Source organism: Balearica regulorum, chromosome 1, assembly GCF_011004875.1.
Source record: "Balearica regulorum gibbericeps isolate bBalReg1 chromosome 1, bBalReg1.pri, whole genome shotgun sequence".
NCBI classification, from domain to species: Eukaryota; Metazoa; Chordata; class Aves; order Gruiformes; family Gruidae; genus Balearica; species Balearica regulorum.
In genome coordinates this window covers 51,770,821-51,797,261 of record NC_046184.1, presented here as the reverse complement: position 1 = coordinate 51,797,261, position 26,441 = coordinate 51,770,821, and the positions used below count along the sequence as shown (strand labels likewise).

The following is a 26,441-nucleotide window of genomic DNA, read 5'->3' as shown; positions in this document are numbered from 1 at the left end:
CCAGAAGCTTAGGTGACAAGATTATTCCCCCCACCCAAAACATCTGCTTGAACATTATTTTTAGCTGTGAACATGATCTCTCTGTCATGACTGTAGCGGTTTCCAAGTTGGAAGGGGGAACTGTGCATCTGTTCTATACTCCAAAAGCATGAGGTAACATGAACATTTCTGTGAACATGAGTTGATGGTCTATGTGAAGCCAAAGAGGCAGAAGAGAGATTACTGAAGAATTTTTAGGTAGATCTCTACATATTCTTTCACTCAGGCTCTAGATTACCTTTATAAAAAGTAGATCACCACAACATTTTTGTTTTAACCTTTTTGGAGAAAAAAAAAAAAGCTTTATTTTAACATACAAATCAGATTTGTGTACAAGGCAAAACATACCCCTACAGTGGTAGGCATATTGGGTCTCCACACAGCATGCGTAGCCACTTGCGCTACAGTAATCCTGAGATATGGAAAAAAGCCCTTAAAATATTTTCTTGAAGGCCAAAATATCTCCTTTTAATCACTCTTGCTATAATCACCTCCATTTGGGAATTAAGAAAAACATTATATAGTTCTGAGTCAAGAAAACAAATTATCCACAAGCCAAATACCCAAGATACTTGTCTAATTCCCTGCTGTCATCTGGGTATACTACCAAGAGCACTTGGGGAACAAATCAAGAGATGCAAATATGCAAGGTTACTTCATTAACACTGCAAAGCATGTAGAAGAACAGTAATATATTTTTGCTACCTTCAACTACTATTGTCTTCACAAACTGTGTGGTCAGTGTGACAAGCTTACACATCCTATGAACTTACAAAAAAAAAATTCTCTACATTGTTTGTTAAGTTACTAAACAAAAAAATTAACTTACTTTGCTTGCTTTCACCATAAAGTTTTATGTGATATAGAAATATTTTTAAAAGCTTATAAAAGCAATATAACTGCAGACATTTAAATTCCTGTCCCTAATATTAAAGGCTACTTGAACACCCTCATTTTGATACAAGATTGAATTTGTCATTAACTGACATGAAAAAAAAAAAAAAAAGAACAGTGTCTTTTTTAAAAAAAGTTAAAGATAGGGAAAAGGTATAGATGGGGTGGGTTTTTAGTTTTACAACATATAAAAATAAGTTACACTATCTATTATGGCTTTATCATTTAGTGGAAGAGTGCCATTATGGACTTAAACACTAGATGATATAACTAAGTCACCATGTTCTTAGCTTCCCTTGTTTGAGTTTTGATTGTGTGAAAAGAAACAACCAAATACTAGTGGAAAAATTAAGAAGCCTCCAGAACAATATAAATAGCAAGAAGCGCTTGAAGAAGGCTTTCAGAGACATTTTTAATTTAATTTTTTTAATATATTTTTCAAATTAATTTAAAATTGAAGTTTTAATTTAATTCAATCTCTTGGCACAAATAAAGGCCAAGCCAAACCTCCCATGAACTTCATTAGAGTCAGGACTTCATACTGAGCTTCATTTCAGAAATGTTTAGATACAAGTATGATACCATTATGCTACTGAAGTAATGATTTCTCTTTAATGTTTATGTTAATCATACAACTAAGACACTAGTTAGATTTGGTATGCAGCTATCTCAAGAAGGCTCCAATAATGCTAAACCAGCAAGATTCAAAACTACAACTCAACTGCTGAAGTGTTGTCCGCTACGAATAGAAAGGAAGGGGGGAGCGCAAAAGATGCTTGAGTCAAAGAGTCAAAAGGCTGCATTTACACAGTGCTATACTATCAATGGCTGAGTATACTTATATTTTGATGTCTAAAGTTCCATTCAGATTATACAAGCTATGACAATATTCAAATGCATGTAAATAAAGAGAATTCTAGTCTCATAGCTGAAGTCATAACAAAAATCTCATTGTGCAGTTGAAGTAGTATTTGCAACAAAGTTCATAGCAGACAAGCACAAATTTCAGACTTATGAATATAGTAAGAAAGACCATGGCACTGAATTTGGGAATATTTTCAAGCTCTGGTTTTACTCAGGATAGAACAGTTGCTAGTTGAATAAAGTTAACTGAATACTGTACTTTCCAGCTCCTTATAAACAAGGCTCCACGTCATGCAGAAGATGAGCTTTCTCTCCTCTTTTTCTCCAAAATAAGTATCTGAAAGGCAAGCTACAGTGATTGCTTCTGACAGCAGTAAAAGAAAGCAGCAGATAGAAAAGTAGGTATATAAAAATCTTACAGAAAAAGGCATCTGTCCTGGTTTGATTTTGTTTACGAAAAGGCACTTAACATATTGCTAAACCTCTGATAATGTACTAATCCTTTTAGTTTTTCTGTTAGAAGGATGTACCTCAAGGTGGTTAGCATGAGTATGCAGAGGTTTACAGTGTTTATCTGTTACAAAGTTTTATAATTACATATAGTATCTTATACCATTTATTTAGAAGAAAAGATTCGTATTCAAAATAAGAGCAGGTCTTCATACAATACTTCAGTGATGATGGATGATCTGTCATAAAAACACACCATCTGTAGTGAGTTCATGCTAATAAAATTAGCAGTGTAAATGTTTCAGAAGTGAGTCCTCAGTCTTTTGTTTTCCTCTCGTAGTCTCTCAATTTCAGCTACTAAGCTTTCATTTACAGAATATCTTTCAAGTAAAGCGTGCATTTCATTCTAGAGAAAAGAAAAAAGTCCCAATCAGTAGCTATAAAGTTAATTATTCCACTTTTATCCTATCCCTTTTGAAAATTAAATAACCTAGATAATACTGTTTTTAAAAACTTTTGATAAGAACAGTAAGATATTTTTTTTATGCTGACATACAGTATTTTGATCATTAATACATTAGTGAATATTTTATCAAAGGATATTTTGCACTTCTTCAGGATGAGAATCTACTAATGCAGGTCCCATTAAAATGTTCAGTACCAAGACAAGGTCTTTTTAATGCAGATCAAAAGAACAAAGATTCATAAAAACGTGAAGTTAAAGAACACAGAACACAGTTCAATATGCATGCAGTACCTATAAGTGAAGCTTTCTGTTTGAATTCCATCTATCTCCTCCTCAGCCCAGCTATTGGTCCTTTCCGAAGGACAGCTGAATTGGTTTCCCTTTTGTCTTTTTATAACTCCTAAAATATGGAATTCATGATACCTACCCAATGCATGTGTTTCTTTTATTTATCAAACATAAAACAGTTTAACAGATTGCAGTTCATAGTTTCCCCTTCCTTCACATCCAATCCTCCCTTTCTTGCTCTTAATAAGTAAAATCGATTTTCAGTTTTGAGAGGAAAAAGTTGGCATGCCTTGGTATTACTAAAAATGAAAACTGAATATATTTCCCACCATGTTCTCTGTACATACCAACTGCATATGGAACTGCTTGATCATCTCCACTTGCAAATTCACAATATCTCGATGGCATGCTTCTCTGGGGGAAGAATTGCAAAAGGACAATGCTTAGTTTTATTAAGGAAGCAGTAATTCTCGCCAATCCTCAGCACCCAGAACTCCACACTTTCTCACTTTCATAACATCATGAAACACAAGTCTAAAAGCCCTTAAGCCACGAAATGTACTTCTCTACCACTTATTTTCTGGAATACTTTTGTTATGACATTGACTTTCATAAGTACCATTTTTCAGCATACAAAAAGACTTAGAATCTTTTCTGCTTAGAAATATAAATATATACATGGCGATATCAAGACTCTTTTTTCACTCACAAGCTGTAAACTTCTTTCATTTTTACCATTCAAAGCTGATTTTTCAATCCTTCGATCATAAGTACCACAGAGAAAGATATTTATCTGTGACTGAAGATACAGCTTTTCAGTACATCGCTTTCAGCACTCTCTTGTAAGAGGACCCAAAACATCCACTGTGATAGATGATACATTATCCTCACAAGCCCACAGAAAGCTCCAGGTTAGTCTACAGAACTAGTAGTTGCAGTGTTGTCCATGAATTGACATGAACTTGTCAATTCACGGACAACCATTCCACACTGTAAGAACCAGGCTCAGAAACACCCTCTGAACACTACATTAATACAAGTGTTCCAGACGCTGAGGAAGAACAAGGAGAACAGCTCACAGAAAAGCAGGCAAGCTCATATGCTCTTCCTGAACAGCGCACCACAGTGCGATCATCTGACACCACCACTGTGCTATGGGTACCAGTGGCCTGAGAAAGGAAGGAATTTCTGAAGTAGATACACACTGATGTTATTTCATTCTCCTTTCCTAAAACATATAGCAAACCCAAAGGGAATATATTCTTCACTATTTCCACAGGTTACTGTGCTTCAGAACTCCTACTGGAGGCGAAGGGTCATCTTCAAGTGTAGTGAGCATAGATGCCAGCTGGCAGCTCAGAAACCCAAAGATGTAAGTTATCTCCCAAAGATAGCAAGCTCAAGAAACAAGCAGCTTTTTAGAACCAAATGAGTTAGAGAAGGACCAGGAGGAATATGTAAGTTCCTTGGGTTTTCCCCATTATTTGAAGAACAGATTTCAGGCAAGAGCAATAAAAATCCTTTCTTCATATTCCAGAGGGTGAGAGGTATTTATATCAATGAGAAACTTGCAATGGTTCCCCCCTCCCTCTTACTGACCTCAGTACAATCTTTTACACTCAGTTTGAATGTATCCACAATTTACAACTGGGAAGAGGGCCAGCAGAGCCTTCCAGCCACTCCAGGAAGCGGAGGCCAGAAGAGAAACACAGTCTCTGAGGCTCCAGATCTAAGATACTGGAAGTACAAGACTGACAAGCATTCCTTCCAACACTAGGATGCCTGAACACAGACTTTAAAGAAAAAAACATCTGCAATCCATAGACTGCACTTTAAGTAATGTGAAAGTTACCATTTTTAATCAGATGTGTGATTATCGCCAAAAATTCCGAGGGGAGTTTTACTATACTGTATTCTTATTTAAAGACATGTAATAACATTCAATGTAATTTTCTGTTGGCAGATACAGAACAGCCAGAGCGCATGGACCTACTAAGCTAGTTTTGCATTGCTTTTTGTCATCAAGACAGCAGTACTTCCCCTGCCCAGCAATCTTTTTCCCCCTCCACCATCTCAGTCAACCTACTTTTTCTTAAACATGGGTTGGAAAGTGATCCCCAAGATACAACTCTCTCAACAGCTCCATCTTTTTCAAACTCCACTCCAAATCCATGTTAATTTGACTTGCTTCTTTCAGGACGAGTGGAGTGTTAGGTATCCACAAATACAAAGTCATCTGACACCAACCATCACTTACGGCACAGACATTATTTTAATATAAAGCTTCACCAGTAGAAACACACACAGTATTTTACCTTACTCATGCCAAGCTAACAACAATCAAAGCCAATACAAGTCAACTGTCTAGGATGAAACTCTCCACAGTGTCAACTTTAAGAGAAATTTCTCCTGCTGGGGCAAGGATGAGCATAGAGGAAAAAAAAAAAAATCAGCAGAAGGCTTCATGAAAGCAATAAGGACCTCATTATGCAGATTAATTTACCATCTGAGAAGTATTCAAACACTCATTCTGAAAACACGTTAGCAAAGCCATGCAGTAACAACCCTTAGAGATATTGGTCTTATTAGTCATCAGAGCTATTAAAAATAAAGTTTCATACCTAGATTTCCAAGATTAGGGCTATTAATGGTGTCAGTTTCTAATGCAAGTAGAAATTTCTTAAAGCAGATGTTAAAACATCTTACTAAGAAAATGTGTCACTGAAAACAAAAAAATGTTCTGCATGAATACCAGTACCTGAAGTCATCCATTGTTTCTTGTATCATATTCTGAATGAAGTTTATTTGGATTGATGTCAGAGGTGCATTTGGTCTGCTACTACCAATAGTTTCTACTATTTTTTCTGACAACGAACTGGCAACTCCAGCAGTGATAGGCGATGTTATCTTTGGACCTTTACAATTAAAGATAAGATAAAATAAAATAAGATTAAAAAATCAGTATAATGGAGTACAAGAGGGTTTTTTATTTGTCTTGAAGCTTGTCAATATTTTATCTCAAATAATATTTAGATTTAAATGAGTCTTTTCAGAGCCAACTAGAGATGTTCTAGGAGGGCAAACTGGATTTACAGAAGAATCAGGACTGGATGCTCTGTTTTAATGCTAAGGCCATTTTATCAGGTTTCACATCAGTTCACAATCAACCATGCTTAAAACTGGACCAAAATGACCAACTTACTTGTTGAGGTAGTACCATTTACTGGTAGATCATATGCAGGATGGGCCTGAATATTCTTCACTAGTCTCTCATTTGTATCAGGAGCCTTTACAGCAGTGGATGATGGTGGAGGACTTAAAGTTACAGATTCTGCACTTGATGAGCTTGATTTTGAAAGCTGACAATAAAAACAAAAACAATTTCAAAAAAAGGAAGATGAACTTTACTTACTATAATTAATTATCTAATTGCACTTGAAGACTAAGTTTTCAGGAATGCACTTTCAAACATTTTTGGCTTTAGGAATCTACTCAAACATATGCTTTTCATTTTCTAGCAAGACATTCTAAAAATTGATTGCTAAAATATTCAAAATTGCCTCAAAGGCATGCACACTGAAAAGAGTGCAAAAGGCAGGAGCCTCTTCATTTTCACATCAAATGTTTTGTGGCAAAGTTATAAATATCATTCCTAGCAAAGTCAGACTTCTCAAAAGCAATATGAAAGGAGCTAGGGTCTCAGAAGTATATCAAAGATAGCTCAAGGTGGAAGAAGACTGAGATGGAAAGTAGGAAAAGAAAAGAGGGTGGAATTGACCTACTAAATGACAACCATACTGGTGGAACCAACTAATGACCATTGTTGATTTTCTAGAAAAATCAAAATATTCCTCAGGCTAATCCAGTTTTGTTTCATGTGAACTTTTGTAACCTGAGCTTACTTAAAGAGAAATATACATTTATCTTGCATTGCTGAAGGCCAACACACTTAAACTGTACAACATTTTACAGATTTGCGTCAATAGTGTGAACAGAGTTGCAAAATAAGATTAGCTGGGATGCTATTAAGGATTTTTCCTTCAAACAGTAGCATTCTGTCAAGAACTTAAAAAGATCACTCATAACAATACTAAGTACAGTATACCTGCTTTGAGACTTCTTTAGATTCTGGTTTTCCAAGATTTATTTTCTTAGCGTCAGTCTCTGGATGCTGTTGTTCTTCTTTAATTGGAGCTCCCACAAGTGCATGTAATGGGCTAGACCGTATCCCTTGTGCACTACTGCTGACTGGGTTTCTTTTTACTGGAAGGGCAGTGGTGAGCTGTGGGAGAAAATCCAAACCCAAAATGTAGGACTGAAAATCCAGACCTGAAAAGGAAAAGGGAAGGGTGAAACACACAGGTCAAAAACCAAACACATACCCCAAATCAAACCCACAATTAAAACACCTGCACACCACCACAAAACAAATAAACAAGATCACCCAAAAATGCTACAAAAACTAAATCCTTAAATCCAACTTATGCTGTCACTGTCCTTATGAAAGTAATAGAACACAAAAAGCTTCCATATATGACTATAAATTCCATAAAGGAATAACAAAATCACTTTAGGACCATACTCTTGGATTTCCTGTTACCATGTTGTGTCTTAGCACCTCGATGTATTAGACAATTTCCAGAAAAGTTCATTTGTTTCAGTGTCTGCTTTCCTCACTTGTTTATTTTCAACTGTATGACAAAATGAACATGGCAGAACTAGCACAGGCCTCCAAAGCCTACCACTGACCAAAGAAAAATATACTGAAAGTATGTTTACCATCTCCTTTTCCTTGAGGATCTTCATTCACTTTATTTGCAATAGTATCTACAAAATACCAGAACACAGACAAATTAAGTGTTGATTAAATGAAATCTACATCAGTATTCATATCATTGCATCGAGTTCATAATCAAAGACAAATTAAAGTACCAAGTAGGTACAGTGGTCAGTAACAGACAAATGTCAACATGTCATGCTATATGCAGATGAATGATGCTTTAAAAATTTCAGTAGCAACTTACCATCTCTAACTGGAGAAAACACATCTCCTAAACTACTTCGACCCACATCAGAATTATTTAAATCAGCACTTTTCCCATGATCTGTTTCTTTAGATGGAATCACATCCAAGCTGCAACTATGGGGGAAGCCTTAAAAGGACAATAACATTCAGTTAATAATTGATGTTTTCCAAAAAATAACATATCCTAAACAATCTCACAGAAAGCATGATGCCTGGTAAGTCCAGCAAGCACTTTAACTGGAATCTGTCGAAGGTTCTAGAGGGTCAACTTTTAACTTCCTCATTGGGGCTGTCATCACAGGTGAATATAACTAAAAGCTGATATACTTATTAACAAAAATAAGATACAGTTAGATTCCTTTCTTCTTTTGAAGAAGCACCAGAGTTATCAAACCAGAATGCACTCATTTTCAGATAAATCTACACGATGGATGCAGCAGATTTACGGTGTGTCAGGTGAAATGAAAAGTAGCAAATGCACCTTCCACTAAGAAGGTGATCGCATTCAGATGATCAAAATTTAAATTTATTCTGCAATCCAGGGGAAAAAAAAGTTAGCTTTTGTATGCATGGTAGTAGGAACAGTTGTCTGAAGAATGGAAGCGTATCTTAAGTCCAAAATAATCCCAGTAATACATGGAGAAGTTAATTAAGATAACTACATAAATGACTTTCACAATATAGTATGTTTGAAAACCAGCTCAGGACTCTAAGCAAGCCGCTATTCTGCCCTCACTGAACTCCTAACTCTAAATGTGCTTAAATTTTGCTTGTACAAGTTAAGACCTAGGCAAAAAGCATTAGTGCTGTGCAATCCATAAATAAATCTTCTATAAATAAGTCACCTGCACATACAAAAGCTTTACTTTGTACCTAGTTTAGTTTGAAAAAAACAAAAACAACCACCCACAAATCACTGTTCATAAAACCTACTTCTCTACTTACTTGTTCAAGTGATGCAAATATGACCATGTGGATGACTACAATTAATCATGTCCAAGTATTTACATAAACTGGGACTTGAGTCAGATTTAAGATTTCACTTTTAAATGTATTAATATAGCACATTTTCCGGTCCTTCAGATGTGTCAGTTATGACACATACATAGGATTGCACTTGCTAGTTAAGTAAATACTTGGCTTACTGAGTCAAACTAGAAGCGTAGTATCAACCTGTGCCAGAATCTACAGAGGACTGACATGCAAAAAGCCTAATAGAAAATAGGGCAAAATGCATTTTGTGTATTTTTACCCATTCCCAGTAATCTGAATACAGTAAGTACCTAAATCAGTGGACAGCTGTTAAATAGAAGTTTGTGAGAAGCCAGCTCAAAATACATCCAAACTTCTCATCACCTTCTGAATTCATTTATACTTTTGTGCTTTAAAATACCTGTCACAAAAATGCCCCAGTCTGTTTGTAAGCTGTATGAACAAATGGTTGGTTTTTTTTAAATATGCAATCAGATCACTTTACTGAATGCCCCTTATTTCTCCAAAGTTAAACCCCATAATCAGGGTATAGAAGAGTCTCCACAGAACAAGTGCAGTTTGTGGTCTCTCATCCATTCCCATTTTTAAGTTTAAAGACTGTATATTTTGAAGTATACAGAGGTCTTTATTTCTAAAGTGAACATTCAGTTTAATGAAAAATATTTGTTTTACTTGGTAAGCCTTTATTTTCTTAAAACATTTATTTATTATGCATGGTCCTGTTTACAGGGTAACAGCCATTACATCTTCAAATAAAGATAATAAATCATGTATTTTAACTGGAATAAAATTTTCCACACCATTCAGTAATGTTGATTAGCAACACTTCTTATATACATAGGAAGCATTCTACCTCACCTCGTACTTCACTGCATACCCAAGGGAGGTCATTAATACACGTCTCTATGGACTGCAGTGGCTTATTGCCTAATTACTGTTGCTAAATGTATTTTTCCTTATTCAAAAAGGGAGGGAAAAAGTGCTGTTGCATTAAAGTGGCTTGAGGACTTTTTTCCAAGCATCTAACAGTGTTACTGATTTGAGCATATTTTCAGAACTCTTGAATTCAATAAAATTTTAAGAGTACATTTCACACAGTGGTAGAGTTTTAGAATAATGCTCAAAATTCTTATAAAGAACTTGTTAATTTCAGAAGCATAAATAGCAAGTACAGTTATACAACTAATCATACTTGCCACTATATTTAACATCTTTCCTACCATGTGATACTGGAATCATGCCTCACACAAAAATACAGTTCAGTTCTCACTTGGGTGTTTGGATTAGTTGTTTTTTTCCCCTGTGTTTTGTTTGGTTGGGTTTTTTAGATGAGGTCTGTTACTCCTGTTTATTAATAGAATTACAAACCATTAGCTCTGCATTCTATACAGACTCTGCATCAGAAAAATACATTGCGTACATAAGGATAATCTACAGGAAGTCAGTATGCAAGAGACAGCCCCACAACATCACCATAGAGTTTTCTCCTTTAAAGTTTAAATGCAAACTTATACTTCAAGTCCAGAATTTTAGACTTCACACATCTAAAGTCTGTAGTAAGACCCAATTCACTTCCCACAGTCTCATAGTATGTCTAACGCAGCAGAGGAGGGAAAAGAAGGTACAGATGCGCATGCACGTATGCACAGTTCTTGCAAACAAATACCCTTTCCTCAGTGAAACTTTTATATTTTTACGGTTAAGGCATGAAATATTCCTTCTGTTTTGTACATTATGCCAAATAACGTTATATAAGTAGGAAGACGACACTACCTGTTTTCTCCTGAAGAAACTCTCCTCCCTTATTCTCATTTGGTGATGTCAGATGTGATGAAACTGTAGCTGATGCTTGAGAGGCAATGTTTTTGATGCCGACATTTTGAATTCCTCCAAGATTACTACCAGCTTTGACTTCTACTCTTTTGGATACAGGTTTATTTGAAGAACTTGTAAGGTTAGACTGAAGAAGGAAAAGAAAGAAAGAAAAAAAGAATAAATCAAGAGAAATTATTATTCCTTCAGCTAAGAGTAAAAATATAAGCCGACATTCTTTCAGTATCAAAACAGTAAAAAAAATTTGTTCAAGTTGTAAAGGTTGCCTAGGAGATATGCCTTTACAAATATAAAAAAAGTATCTTAATGTAACTTCAAAGAACATAGGAAACATCTGTATTATATGAATACTGTGTGGACCTGCAAAAGAATAGCAATAGAACTTAAGGTAACAATGGAGTGAACTCACACGAGCCCATTTTCATCCTAGGCTTCAGAAAAATAAGAGATTACATTATTAGGGACTCTATGCTGTAATGGAGTAGCCAACCACTAGCAGCAAGTGTGCTATAAGAGGAAAGCCCTTCAGTGGAAGGGCCATTACAGACCTTTCTGCTACTGACTACAAATGAATCTAAGGTGCCACAGCTCTACAATGGCAGCATATTCACACCAGGAAAGTTTAAGACTAAAGTTTCACTCATTTCTACACCGAGGCTAGGGGTGGGGGGAATTCCACGTTAAAACCCACTAAAATGGCACTTAAGACTGAGCAGTTTATAATTTCTATGCTGATACGAACCACTTTTGTTGGCATCTGTAATTCTTAGAAATTGAATGGTAACATTTCTTTAGAACTTAATGCTTTGCTTTCACTAATCTGCATATTGAATAATAAAAGGAAAGATTTTTTTACCTTGGAAAAAGTGCTACTGAACTGAAGACGTATGCATTTCACACAGCCTTTGTGAGCAATAACTGTTTTCACTGGTGATGTCAGTTGTCTTAAGTCATACTGGCAGATTTTTCCCCGGGAACACCCTATAGCCAAAGTAGTACCATCAGGCATGAAGTCTACTGTTGTCAGAGGAAAATCAGCTACTATTGTTGTCAGTAATCTTCAAACAGGAGAAAGGACAGAATAAAGAAGCTTTTAGAGTTCAAAAGTTAGACTTTTCATAACAGAGTACCTATAAAAAAAAATGTAAAAGCTTTCATAATTCAGCTACAGGTCAGTAGTTCCACTTCTCCAGTGCCAAGTAAATTCAGTGAAATATCTTAAAGAACAGTGGATTAGACTTATAGTAAGTGTTCATGCTTAATAAATTAAAGACTGCATATGCCTCAAAAGATTTCACCAGGACGGGATCAAATTGCCTTCATAACAGCAGTTCTGACACCTACATTATTTACTGGTATCATCATTTCCAGCAGCAATCATACTACATACATAGTCTAGCTTCCCAAGCGTACCAACTCTAACCTTCCCACAGCTCTAGGAAGAGCTTCGGGTCCTAGTTTGCATCCTTCTACTACACCCCTCCAAACTAGAGCCAGACTCCTGCTTTTATTCAGCCAAAGTGAAAGCACAACCCACGCTAGAATCAAAGTCCCACAAAATCACATGCCACCCTACCCTCTTACTACACAGCCCCATCACCTATGCCCCATACTTTTTCAACCAATACTCTCCCTTATTTAAGGCTCACTGTCTCAGCAACTCTGTGCACCACAGTTACGTCTTGTACCTTGAACTAGAAAAGCAACCTAAGCTCAGGTGGCTGCAGGTCCTCACAGGCTGTACTGCCTACAGAGAAGCTAATTGCTCTGTAGCAACAAGAAAAGCTGACATACAAGCACTTGTGAGTGGTCTCTCATATGTAACACCTCAATTAGTTCCCCAAATGCCTTGGGTTTTTTCCTGACAGTTTGTCTGGGGTTTTTTTGTTTGGTTTTTAAATAAAAAAGCAAAATGGACTATGGGACAGGTTCTCCAGTAACGAAACACCAACCACTTCAACCATTCTCAATGTGGTCTGAATTAAATATTTCATGTCATAATTAGGCATGCTATTTCAGTTTATAAAAACCAAATAAGGATCCTATAAAATCAAAGGTTTTTAATATACTCACTTTTTACTTGAAGTGTCATACAGAATTATTCTTTTATCCAAACCTACAGTTACAAGCAGCAGCTTATTGACTGGAGAAAAGCAGATTTCTGAAGCTGGTGCTTTATGAGTATTTTCAAAATTATGATATGGGTTCTGACTATTTACATCCCACAGAGTTACGCTTCCACTGTCAGAAACACTGCCCAGCAAGGATTTCTTAAAGGATGAATATTTCAAGTGTCGAATAGGCTGTAAAACAGACATAAAAAATGAATGGTAATACCACTATTAAACACCATATTAAGTTCTTTTATAAACACACAAACACATTAGGAATACAGATTTTAGATTAACTTAAAGTAGTTTACAAAGGCTGGCCACTCTAAAAAAATAAAAAGTAAAAAAAAATGTTCATTTTGCATTACAATGCCATTTTTGCTGTCAGGGCAGCAGACTTTTTTCTTCTTTTTGTGTACCAGTATGGGGCACCATATGAGCTGATCAGCAAAATGAAGGACAAGGGAAAAAAAGTAAACTACTAGAAAAGTTTATTGATTTTTCAGCAAGTATCATTCCGTCAAACACACTACAAAAAAAAACATACAACATCTAAAATTAACAAGTGAAAAGCTACGTTATTTCACTGATTGGTCTCCCGCAAAGAATGTTAAACTTAATTTCCCCACTGATTTTAAGTACTTGGGTATAAGTCAATTTGGTAAGACACACAGTCTCCAGAGTTATGCAAGTATGTAGGTCCTGCAGAAGAACAGACGTCACCCTGTGAGCTAGGACTGCAGAAGAGGATAATATGCCTGGTTTAACACAGGCAGCCTTGCTATCACAGAACCACGTAATACAGGAACTTGCCTTTCAGGAGCAGGTAAGTATTTTGTTTCCACCATATTGCTTCAGAGGATGTTTCAGAACCTCACTGCTCTAATACTAAATGATTGTACTCAATTTCCAAATTAATTTTATTTATGACCCGTTTGCACCAATTCACTCCTGTGACAATAATGTCCTCACACTTAAACTGTTTCCTAACTCCCCAGTGCTGCCTTCCCCTGTTTTAATGAACAGCCAACTCATCTTCTTTCAGGCTTTATTTTGCTATAAGCAATAAGTGAGACTCAGTCTCCTAAGTCTGGTTTTTCAGTACCGTCACAGTCTCTTTGTAACTCTCCCAGTTTGAATCTTTCTTGAATACAGACAAACAAAATCTCATATGATCCTCAAAACATTTTGCTACTGCCTTTGCAAAGGCAGTAACACTTCCTCCGTTTTGTACTGTAAATACTCATCCTGACATATCCTAGATTGCATTTTCTTTTTTGTTCTCCAATCTGTTTTGGTTGCTCATTGCCATTTTATGATCAAGACGACCAAGTTCTCCTTTCCCTTCGGAATTTTCAAATCCTAGTTTATTAAGAAAAGCCTCAGTTGTGACCTAAGTCTGGTACCTTGATTTCTATACAGTCACAGTTGTTCCCATGTCTATTATTTCAATTATTTTTGGATTCTGACACAATCCTCTCTCTTATGGGCAATATCTTCCAACTCTGTCTCAACATAGCTCTACTTCTCATATCATAACCATTACTGAAAATATTCAACAAGATTAGCTACCGATAACCTAAACAAATATTTTATTTCAATATTACCTACTGTTGTCTTTCCTATAACCAATTTCTTACCCACCCTCAAGTCCTTTCTAACCTCCATCCTCTCTAATATTTTCTCACAAGGCACTGAATCAAGTGCTTCACTTGAGACAGACAAGAGCCATTACATTTTATTTGTCTGAAAATGCTCTCAAAAAGCTATTATATTATTCTAGTATAGACCACACCGCAATGTGCCGTACTGGATTTTATCCTATTTCTATCTTTAACTTCATTTTAATGGAGATGTGTTGGTTTATATGCCTTCAACATAATTTCTAACACTTGCATTGCATGTCTCACTGGAAGCCTAATTGCTCCACAAGGAAGTGGCATCCTCAATTACATATTCAAATAGGGCAGAAGATGACTGTTTACAATTTATATGGTCCTCTATTGGACATGATGGAGACATTTTTATCAGTATTTTTCAGTTTATTTACATTAAAAAAATATTGAGACACTCAGGAATAACAGCTCAATTGCATACATTATCTTCATGGGAAATGTGCCTGTACCTCACAGTTCTCTCAATTCTTCACCTCCAAATACCTTCCTTACTGTCCTGGCATCTGCTCATGTTCCATTTTCTTCCTCCTCTGTCCTCCCGCCCACCAAGATCACTCTCTTCCAGCTGTCCCCAAGCTCCTTTGCTATCCTACCACGAGGTATCAAAGAACCTAATTTCCAACAGGCTGCTTGACAAGACAAAAACTAAAACATCTCTCCTCCCATTAAGTCACTTAATTTGAAGTTTTCTTAAAAAAAAAAAAAATCTGGGTGAAAAAATACAGCTTTAAGCTTAGCACACTTAGAAGCAGTAGACAGCCAAGTCTCATATGGGAAAGCACCAAGTATTAAGATGCAGGTGGTCAATCTACATCACTTACAGTAAGTCTTAGCTATATTTTCCTTACTTCCCACCCCATCCATTATCAAAAAGCAAATCAGAAACTGTGTTTTAGAATGAGAGTAGGCTTCATGAAGTAACATGCTGTCTTTATCTTTAAAAATATTGACTCAACTCTACATGAATGTCATAACAAAGCAAACAAAAAACCAACATGCTGTCTGGTGTTCACTGGACACCAGATGCCCCATCCCTGGAAGCGTTCAATGCCAGGTTGGATGAGGCTTTGGGCAATGTGGTCTAGTGGAGGGTGTCCCTGCCCGCAGCAGGGGGGTTGGAACTAGATGATCTTTAAGGTCCCTTCCAACCCAAACCATTCTATGATTCTATGAAGTTAAAGCACACATATACACACTATGAAAGCTGACAAGCATACACAGAAAAATATCTTTTTTGTGATCCACTGCTGCAAGGGAATGAGACTCCTTGTACAAGAACAGATGATCCATTACACTTGATCAGATATTTGAGCTGTTTAATCCTACGTCATATGTATGAAAGTGTTTGATACTGAAGTTCTCAAAAAGGTAAAAGGGACCCCTCACTACTCACCATAGGAGACAGAGCTAGGATAATCTAATGCTAGGCCTAAGTCTCTTTCAATTAGTTAAAACCAAACTTATCTCCTTTACAGTATTGCTTTTGTTGTAATTCTCACGTTACTTTTCCAATCTTCTCCCTCTGATCACATTTATTGCCAAAGAAGATGCTAAAATAAAAAAATCATCATGATCAGCTGTGTGTTCACAGAGAAAACGTTACCTTTACGTCACTGAATTTAACATTTTTGTTTAATGCTTAACATAAAGCATACACAGGGTGGGTTTTTTTTATTTTCTTCAGTTCCTTTTTTTTCCTCTTTACCAGACTTCTTCCCTACTTCTAATGCCTCTGTACCTCTGCCAATTGTAACTCTGCAAACATTTTTGAGCTGTCATGCATACTATTCTAGATCAGATTCTATCACCTATTTTTAATTTTAATACATGATTCTTTATCTTATTTCTTATACTTTCTAATGTCTTTATTTATCTCAGTGACATAAAATTAATACACAGTCACAGTCTTCACCAAACAGCCTTTAAAAAAAATGTTGATTTTTGGATGGCACAATGAAGTCACAGAACTTTAATACACTCCCAGTCAAGTTTTTCCTGAAAAAGTTGAACTTCCTTTGTCATCTCCTCTCCTTTTTCCTAAGTTACAGTTTAGAAACAAGAGTTCTGTTACTCTGATTTTCAACACTAGGGCCTCCAACTCAGCCTAGCTGGAAACCACCTAATACAGTTCCTTGGCCTTTGCACTGCCAGCAATGGGAATCATAAGCCTAAAAAGGGCACACAACCCATGTGGTTTATACAGTTTAACTGCAAAGTTCACTAGTTATAAGAAAAAAATAGCTAAGGATGTGGGAGACAAGTTAAACACTGGTAATTTTCTGAAAATAAACCCGAGAATGTTTACAGATTACAATTTCATCCACGGAATTAAATGGCAAAGGTATGAGACATGTTTCGTAGGGAAAAAATCCAACTAGGCAAGCCTAAGTATCTTATCTGAATTAGGTCTAAGAGGATATTTAACATTCTTGCTTTATTTTAAGTCAGCATGGCTGTTCACTGGCTGAAATTCAAATGTCTGAATAGAAGTGGGAAGGGGGCATCTGTTTTCTGATAATTTTAGTTACTAATACTAAAATAATGTCAAGATTACTAGGAATGACACAACTATTTGGAAAGAGTCATGTTTTGGAACTCACATGTCAAGACAAAAAAAAATAAAAAAATGAGTAAATATGAAGCAACTTTCACTACATCTTAGTAAGTACAACTGATGATTTCTAGAAATTCTGTGCACGCAAAACTATCAGAAACACATTTAGCACAAGGTACCGAACCCACGAAACAGACAATTAAGTTCTCTTTGGAACCTTTTACCATTCAGTGTAGCACAAAAAGCTATACACATCTTTTTGCCTTAGCTGTGATTGGAGTGGATTTTCTCTAGAAAATAAAAGTACATTTTATCTTTAAGTTTCACAATAAGACAGCCAAACAAGGAACAGTGCACTTTAGAAAATGGTTGGTCCATTGCTGAGGACTAGTTACACTTAGGGTTTTTCACCACTGAAAAAGAAGTGAAAAGCCCAAAACTAAACCACAAGTAGTCTAGCATCATCAATTACCTTATTTAAAGACAGCATAGTTTCTTAATCTCCTTTATACCTTAGTGAGCCTTGTAAGTGAGAAGGCTGATGTAAAGACAGTTGATAGCTTTAAAAGCTGAAGACTATTTCACTATATGGAGTGACCAGAACTCATCACATGTCTTTACAAATCAGCCAGCTGTTCAAACAACTAAACTAAATCCTGTTGCTAGGAGAGTAGCACTAGGCAGTGAAGACTTGAACAAACATTATGTTTCAAAACAAACCTTAATTCATCCTCACAACAGCAAGCAGATAAGAATCTGGTAGTCTAAATGAATACCAACAGCAAAGACAAATTATGGGATCTGCAAACAACTCTGTGCAAGAACTCAACTCTAATAAAGCACAAAGGTGTTTCTAAATCAAAATCAATTAATCGAATATAGTCCAATACTCATATGAAAAGAAAATTGTTTAAAGTCACAGAAAGCACTGCAACCCTGGACTATTCTACTACTTGTAGAGTCTATACAATATCAGAAATTAACTGGCAAGAAAACTACATTCCATCCTGCTGAATCAAACACAGACAAGCTAAATTTTATAAGCTTAGTTTGACCTCACATTCCCCAACTGTAAAAAAAGTTACTAGGGAGTGGTGACCCTTACCAAGCCAGACAGCTAGTGCCAGGATCAAGCAGGACAATACACTGTGTACCTATTCAAGCTTACTCTTAGAAAACTGGGCCTCTAAACTATAAATCAAGTACAGGCTTTTAAAATTTATCTGAAGACTTGTCTAATTCTGTTATTTGCTTCACTGCACAATTAATCCTGCAATGCTCTGCAAGTACCAATTAAAACCCAAAACCAAAAATAAAGCTATTTTTTGCACATAAAAGCAAAGATAATTTTTAGGACATAAGATAAGCTGATAAACTGGGACATCCAAGTAGCCATCCCATTACACAATTATAGCTCAATTCCAGTTTAAATTAAGGCTGCAATCAAATAACTGCCCCCCTTTAGAAAATGTGATAGACCCTTTAGAAAGTGAAAAGTAGCTCTGTGCTTGCAATTACTTTAACACTTCAAATATCTTTAGCCATCTTAAAGGTCACTCAGCTTTGCAGTAGGCCTCTTGATTTCATCTGCCAAAATAGCTATTCACTGCATCACTTAATCCTAATCACTTTTTGGTGGAAAGAATTGAGTCTATCAAACAGATTGATGCAAATCATCTTTGTAAGAATTTCTTCATTTTCCAATTAACTGGCAGCGTAGTGCCAACTCTGGATATTCACCTCAGCTGTGTAATCCAGCCATGGATTTCCCTGTAGCTCCTGCCTCACATCCACGTTTTTCATAAGATCGTAAGAATCAAATCAGAAGAATGAACTGACTACATAGATGGATTCTTAAGATCAAACCAAGTATGAAGGACAATTTTGCTTCAATATAAGTATGAGACTGGTGATGGATCAAAGACACTGCAGCACCTAAGAGCAGAGACAGTTCGAATTTAATGGAGATTTTTCAACAGAAAGTATACCGCAGTTCTTGTGATGCTATAAAGTCATAAGAGATTCTTCATCAAGTTATATTGTTCATGCTAGACAGGAGAAAAATTTAACTTCACACCCTATCTGCAATCTAGGACTGAAAAAGCTGTTACAGTAACAGAAAATGACTAAATCACAACCTGAGTATTCCCTGCAACATCAAAGGTCAGGTTTAGGACCAAAGCAACAGTTCTGCATCCCCTAGGCAGCTCCTACCTCTGTAAAAACGACTCAGTAAAAAAGAAAAGAATGCCCAGAACACAAACACTTAGCTGTGCCTAAGACAGCATTCACACTAAGAATGCACCCTGGAACTTCGATAGGACAACAGAGCTCATTTACTGCAGATGCCCTTATATCAAGGGAATTCCTCTAATGACACCCAATAATCCTGCAATATCTTTTGAATGAGTAAAAAGGAATTGCAGCGGAAACCCCTACCAAGGCCCCTAAGTAGTACACACGCTTTGCGTTTGTCTTTTGCATAGTCTTCCTTCAAACTAAGTTATCCAAAATTTCACCTAAACACTTAAGTAGGTAATATAAAATCTCAATTGCTTTTCTCTTTGAGCAGCTGTGCAATTTTAATCTCCAGATGAAATAAGCTTATTATTTCCAAATGCAGGCTTATATTCATCCCTACTGTACAGATGGCCCTGTTCAGTTGTAAATCTGATTACTTTGGATAAGTCAGAACCCAGGCTACATGGTCTTTGCTGTCTGCAACAACATACGTTGAGTAGCACATTGAAATCTTGCTTTGGTTTGTAAAGCTGACTGGTTTGGGTTCAGTTCCAAGATATGTAGAAGTTTTTACTTTGTAGACTCTGGTTCCTCAAGAACAATTTGCTGTAACCTGTATGTAAGGTACTTGAGAAATTTGTATTTCAATATTTAGTATTATTTAAAACCAGAATACACACAAAGGACTGTTTTTTCCTTTCCCTAAGTGCACTCTTAAAAATTAAAAGGAAACAGATTAACAAAACTTAAAAGCTCTTGCTATGTACTTTCAATTTCAAAACACTGTGAATTAAAGCTTCATACCTGAAAGGAACTTAATACAGATAGCCTACCTGACGGCTGCCGTAACCAAAGGGATTACTTGATATATTGGTTGTAACACTGTGTAGGATAATTTCACCACTCAAAGATCCAGAAGCAATGTAGCAATCATTCCAATTATATGTAATACACGTGACTTCATCTTTATGATCCTGTGAGGGAGGGAGGTTAGAGAGAGGGTTAAACACATTCAGGATAGCCATATTCCTTCCTAATCGGTGCTTTTGCAGAAAAATTTCAGCTTCATGTTTTTTTCCTGACCATCTGTAACACTTAAAAAGATTATTTAAGAGTTATTAAGGAATATTCCACAAAAAAGCAGCAGAACATACTGAAGATCAGCCGTTATATTTTAACCACCATCTGATTATTTTCAGAAGACTGTTTTAATAAATTAGTAAAGATGATGCTGTAATTATATACAATATTTTAATAAGACAACCATAGAGATAACTACCACAGGTGTCATTAATGCTATTTTAAAAGTCTTCCAGAAACCAGCGACACTTGAATACACTTTCTGTGAATCTGATGTACTACTGCCAACTTCCCCTTCTGTCACTTTCACTATCAGCACATATTTACCAAATAGCTTTTCAGTATAGTCATTTGCAATGATGATATTGTACTGAATATAGAGGGGATGACAATCAAGTACTACTAGTCCAAAAGAGGAGAAAAAGACATTTAAAGCATTGTATTAGCTACTTAGTAATTTTGTTTCAAACTGTAACTTTAAGAAAAAAGAATAAATCAAAGCTAAAGTTTTAGGACCTCTTTAACAGTGGTCCTCAATGAGGGCAAATCACCTACTGAAGGCATCATGGAACTATACTAGACCATCCTAAGTTTTGTGCATCATAACAAGGTTTTAGAGAATTCATACTGGATCAGTTAGAAGATGACAACCATGTCCCAGTTTTGTGTAACATTTGTATTTGTAGGATACTGTAGTTAAACTGAAGTGTTTTCTTGTTTGACATATCGGAAACAGCAATTATCTGAAATGCTGCCGTTGGCAAAAATCCCATCAGAGACTATCAATACAAAGTCACAAGATAAGAAGCCTATTCTGAAACTTTAAACATACTTTATTATAGAATTATACTCTGAAGACATCAAGTTAAATATGCTTGTTAAATTAAATTTGCCATTTACACCACACAAAGAACACAAACTTGAACGAGACACATACGTGTGCTAGCTCCTATCTGTGAACTTGATCCAATAGATACATGACTTAAAGAAAATTATTTTTTTTTTTTACAGTTGGCAGCAAATCCTAGAAGTCATGAAAGCTACAGTTCTTCCTCAGCCAAACTTACCTTAAGGCTACGGTAAACCCTTCTGGATTTCAGATCCCAGATATTAACTGTGTTATCCAGGCCTCCACTCACAATGTATGAAGAACTAGAATTCAAGCTCACACATGTCTGTTTTGCCTAATGGAGAAAGGAAAAAAAAAAAAAGTATCTTAAACATAATTAAGGGATTTATGCAAATCTACTTAGAAGCATATTGATGTGTGTTTTCATCTTCATTAACACAAACAGTCCCACCAAGCAACAGAACTATTGGTACACTACAGTCATTTCCCATCAAAAGGCATTTACGATCCAGTCTAGTTTGGATATATGTTTAATATACTTTAAAATCTAAATATATAAACTCTCAAATGCTCACATTTTCCCATTCCCATTTCAATTTTTTTAGCACCTTTTCCTGCAGTATGCATTTTTCCCTCTAAATTATAGCTCCCTAAAGTACAACCATAAACTTCTATTCAGGTACTGAGTTTTACAAAGAAAATGCTAAGTTTTTTTCCTAAACTCCTTCAAAGAAAATCAAAAAGTTGTCTAAGTCATGTACTTCACATTCCCTAAACATTACAAAGAATATTATAGCAGCAAACCTCATAATTTGGTAAAGTGATTCTTTTTAAAATAATCACTGAAGTACCAGCTTTTGAAAAAAAATGTCAATCTTAATGATAGACCTACATCGAGGACAAATTATTATTCAGTTCTATCACACTGAATATTCACTTTTAAGTTCCTGAAATCTGAATTAAGAAAAAACAAGTCCATCTAATTATTGACATGGTAAAATTGGAAATTATTGCATTAGTTATAGATCAGATTCAGTGAAATCTCTAGGACAAACACACCCTCCACCTTTGAAAGTGTTCGCTTCAGCAACCTAGAAGCAGGGTTGAACACCTTTTCCGAAGATTTCCAGTCCAAATTCGCATTACAATAGCTATCCAAGAGAATAATTAGAATGGTTTAGAACGCTAACAAGTTATTCAAGTAACCATGTCAAGACTCTTCTAAAACTAAGTCCAGCTTTCTGAAGAGTTTATACTGCCACACTTTCATATATTTCCAGAAGCTAGTGCATGTATGCTCCAAGAACAACCTCTATATAGACTCTTATGGTTTTCAATGTACAATTCACAGGAATGCATAATGCTGACAATTCAAGTTGGAAAATTAAGTTCAAACTTGAGCTCTCTCTGTTGCCTACATGCTAGATCAAGTTTGAACCACTGACTGCCTCGAGCTATCACACTGCAGCTCAACAGGCAAATTCCCCTAGCAGACGCTAGTATAACTGCATTTGTATCTTCTTAGTGGTAAAACTATTTTAGAACAGGTGTGATACAAACAGTAAGGTGAAGTGGGAAAAAACCCAGGGAACAGCATTAGTCATACTTACCCCTTCAGCAATTTCAAAGAGTGGAACAGGTTTGCTTTTACAGCTTGAAACAACTATTTTATCACCAGCAGCAGAAGCAGTGGCCAGGTATCTATCTTAGTCACAAGTTACGGATCATAATTGTATTATACCGGTGATTAATAAAAGCAGCAGTAAGTTTCCCTTACTGAACAGAAAACAGATTGGCTAAACAGTCTAAAGTACTGTACCTTGAAGGGACCTAGAAATAGAAACGTAAGGCTATTGTCCAAGCTTTCATTAAGAAGCTCTTCCATTAACTACAGCCCTTACTTCGCAATACAAGGCAAAGCAATTTCTTTCAGAGAGAAGAGGAAGAAATATCTGGCAGATATTATTTAAGAGCTCTTTACCGCTAAGGCAGCTTATCCGGTCTACAATTTTGTTTCCCCACCACCCTCAAATAAGAGCCCCATTTATCACTAGAGTTCAAAGGAATGCCTGTTAGCAGACTACAGATTTAAAGAACACTCCTGTTCATGACCAGTGTTAAACTACTTGACCATATAGTTTCTAGACTAAAATGAACATATGCAAATTTATCTCCCTCTCTACCAAGGAAAAAAAAAACCAAAAAACCCAAAAGAACCTTTTATGACACCACGTACCACAAGTTGTAAGAAAAGCCTTCAATATGGAACTACAGAGCAGGAAAACTGTCTCTGCACCCCCACCAAACAAATCAAGTAATCATTTAGATCTGTGTCCTGTAGTTCTTCAGGCCAATGCCCATTGTGATTTTGTATTTGCTTATTTAAGAATACAGGATAATTGACTGGGTTTAACACCAAAGAACTGGTAGGCAGATTAGCAGATTAGTCCTTGTTATTTCTTTCATTGTTCTAAGGCACCATTTTAGCTTACAGAATTATGCAGAACCAAACCCAATGCTGTACCCCTAACAAATTAACAGGCATTCAAAAGTATATCGAGTAAGATGCTTCATTGTTTTACTTTTGCGGGATGAAGAGGAAACTAGGTGGAAGAAAGCATGACAAGTCAGACTGCCTACAGCTAAAGTTTACTAAACAAACAACACATATAAGTGTGTGTATATATATAAATATTATATCTATGCTTCAATTTCTCATACATCCACGTATTTGCAAACTTAGAGGACATTCAGAATTTGCAGGACTTCACTGTTATGTGCCAGCATCCTGTCCTTCTTTTACATCAAGATCAGACATCACTGCCTTTTCCCTTGAGAGCCATACAAGCTGTTTACCTGACTGTGCACTATTTTCATGAAATTTCCTCATATATTCACCTAACACCTCATATCATTCTCCTACAATAGGCTTCCAAGACAGAGGTGAAAGGCCTAAATGGGCCAGATCCATTTCTGTGCATAAATCACCACCATCCTATGGATATTTTCCTACACATCCAACACTTTTGTGTTTCCTCTGTAAATGCTACAAAGACCACAAAGAAAGCCAGTGCCTACAGAGGAAGGAGTAAGCGTACACTATCAAAGACTATCAGAATCAATGAAGGGCTGTTCAAGGAAAAACAAAAAAATGTTTCATGACAATTTTCCTCTTTACACTAGGTATAGAATTTTACTGCTCTAGCAATTGCTTTGTTCAACCTTGTCAGGAAATTAAGCACTGCCTTACAAGTGAATATTGTAATCAACTATTGAAGAAACAAATGGGTAAGCTTTACAGTTGGTAGGCAATTCAAGCATATAATAATCATTAAAAGTGTTAACCTCCTAAAGGAAGAGAAACTTCTTCAGAAGCATTTACCAATGTGACTTTATTTCATAAATCACTTCAACACAGAGAACCACAAAATTTTCTTCACAATACATACAAATCTTTTTATGTAAGACTTCAAAAGTGCATCAGACCTGTGATTTACAGACACTTTAATAAAAAAAATTCACTGAAGTTTTGCAGAACACCCACAAAACTATGGCTAAAACTGTAAAGGATACTATTGCTGGCCCAACACAGTGAGCTGACTGGATGTGGGGGCGTATGTGGGTTGAACTGCTCCACCACAGTTAGAGATGAGGAATCCCAAATTTTAACGTCATCTCCTGATGAAGCAAAACGTATGCTTTCTTGCATGGCTGCACCTGTTTTTTCAAAAAAATAAATTAAAAAATGAAAATACATATATATAAAAAGTAAAACTATACAAGAGGTGACTTCGTAAGCCAAGAAGAATTTTATTTGCGTCATTTAATACTGTTTTCTTGGTAACTGGGTCATTTAGAGTTACACAATTAGTACCATTCAACTGAAAATACTACTGAAAGCAGTAGACGCTCCACACATTTGTTACTTAAATTCTTGCAGGAAACGTATGCTTTCCTTTTCACAAAGGAAAAGCCACCCCCTCTATGGTATCAAGAGGCTAAGAAGATGCTTGTATCCGCACAGAGGGTACAGCTGCCTAACACGAAGCCGTGAGTATCTCAAGGATTCACTTCCCACCAGCAGATGGAGATACACAAGCTGGAATCAAACCGACTGTTGCAGGGGAAGGCTGGAAGTTTGGACCTAGAGAGCTCACTTCAGCATTCATCTCACCACCCTAAAGGAAACATCCGAGAATCCTTTAAACTAAACCTTCAACAGTACAATACGAGCAACAATGAGTTGCTTTTCAACGCAGCTTACACAACACTGAAAGACAAAAAGAACACCACCAAAAAAGTACACTATTTGTTTTGACTGACACCGTTTTAAGAGTAAAAGCCAGGCTAACAGAATCCAGGTTTATACAGTTTATTCTCAGGTTTTTACCGTGGACAATTTTAAACTAGCAACAAACAAGGACTCAAGCCTTGGTAAGCATTTCCTTCACCTGAAAGGATAACCACTCTTCAGCCAAAAGCTTCGGGGACATTCCTGCAGAGCTTTAGGCCACTAATTCTCACTGCCGAGAACGCACAGCACGGACAAAACTAGTCAGGAAACTCAAGGGCCACAACCGCCTTCGCTCGGACGCCCAAGGCACCAGCCCGCGCGGCTGCTCCCCGCTCCCTCACTGCTCCTCCCGCCTCGCACGGGGCTTCTCTCCCCGCTCTGCACCCTCAGCCCCGACAGGCCGCGGGATGAGCCGCTCCGCACTCCCGCGCCCTGCGGCATCGCCACCGCCCGGCCCTGGCCCCGCTCCCGCCAAGGCGGGGCTCCGCTGCGGGCCGCCCCCGCGCCCCGCGTTCTCCCCGCGGCGCCCCTCTCCCCCGCAGCCGTAGCCCACCTGGCAGGGCGGGCACCGAGCCGAGCCCCTTCCCTTCCCTTCCCCTCCCGGCCCGGCCCGGCCCGGCCCGGCCCAGCGCCTCCGCAGGGATCGGACCCAGCACCAGGCGCCGGCCGCCCCGATTGGCTCAGGCCCTGCAGCTCCCAGTTCTCTACGGGGTCCGCACGCACTCCCGGCCAATGAGCGCCGCCCTCCCGCGCGCCCTCCCTCACGGGCCGACTTTCCGCGC

The 26,441-nt window shown here is 37.0% G+C and overlaps 1 protein-coding gene across 1 annotated transcript; it reads right to left on the bottom strand.

Annotated features, from left to right (window-relative positions):
- Positions 1–1,862: 1,862 nt before the first annotated feature.
- On the bottom strand, positions 1,863–26,264 carry NEDD1 (NEDD1 gamma-tubulin ring complex targeting factor). Its single transcript, XM_075749244.1, has 15 exons — positions 26,213–26,264; positions 24,939–25,082; positions 22,976–23,070; positions 21,583–21,699; positions 20,269–20,409; positions 12,927–13,156; positions 11,710–11,911; positions 10,794–10,980; positions 8,026–8,154; positions 7,781–7,828; positions 7,107–7,330; positions 6,204–6,360; positions 5,760–5,916; positions 3,349–3,415; positions 1,863–2,653 (listed from the first exon to the last, which is right to left on the bottom strand). Exons 2-15 carry the CDS (start codon positions 25,072–25,074, stop codon positions 2,549–2,551), a joined length of 1,995 nt encoding a protein of 664 aa, XP_075605359.1. The 5' UTR covers positions 25,075–25,082; positions 26,213–26,264; the 3' UTR covers positions 1,863–2,548.
- Between the last annotated feature and the right edge of the window lie 177 nt (positions 26,265–26,441).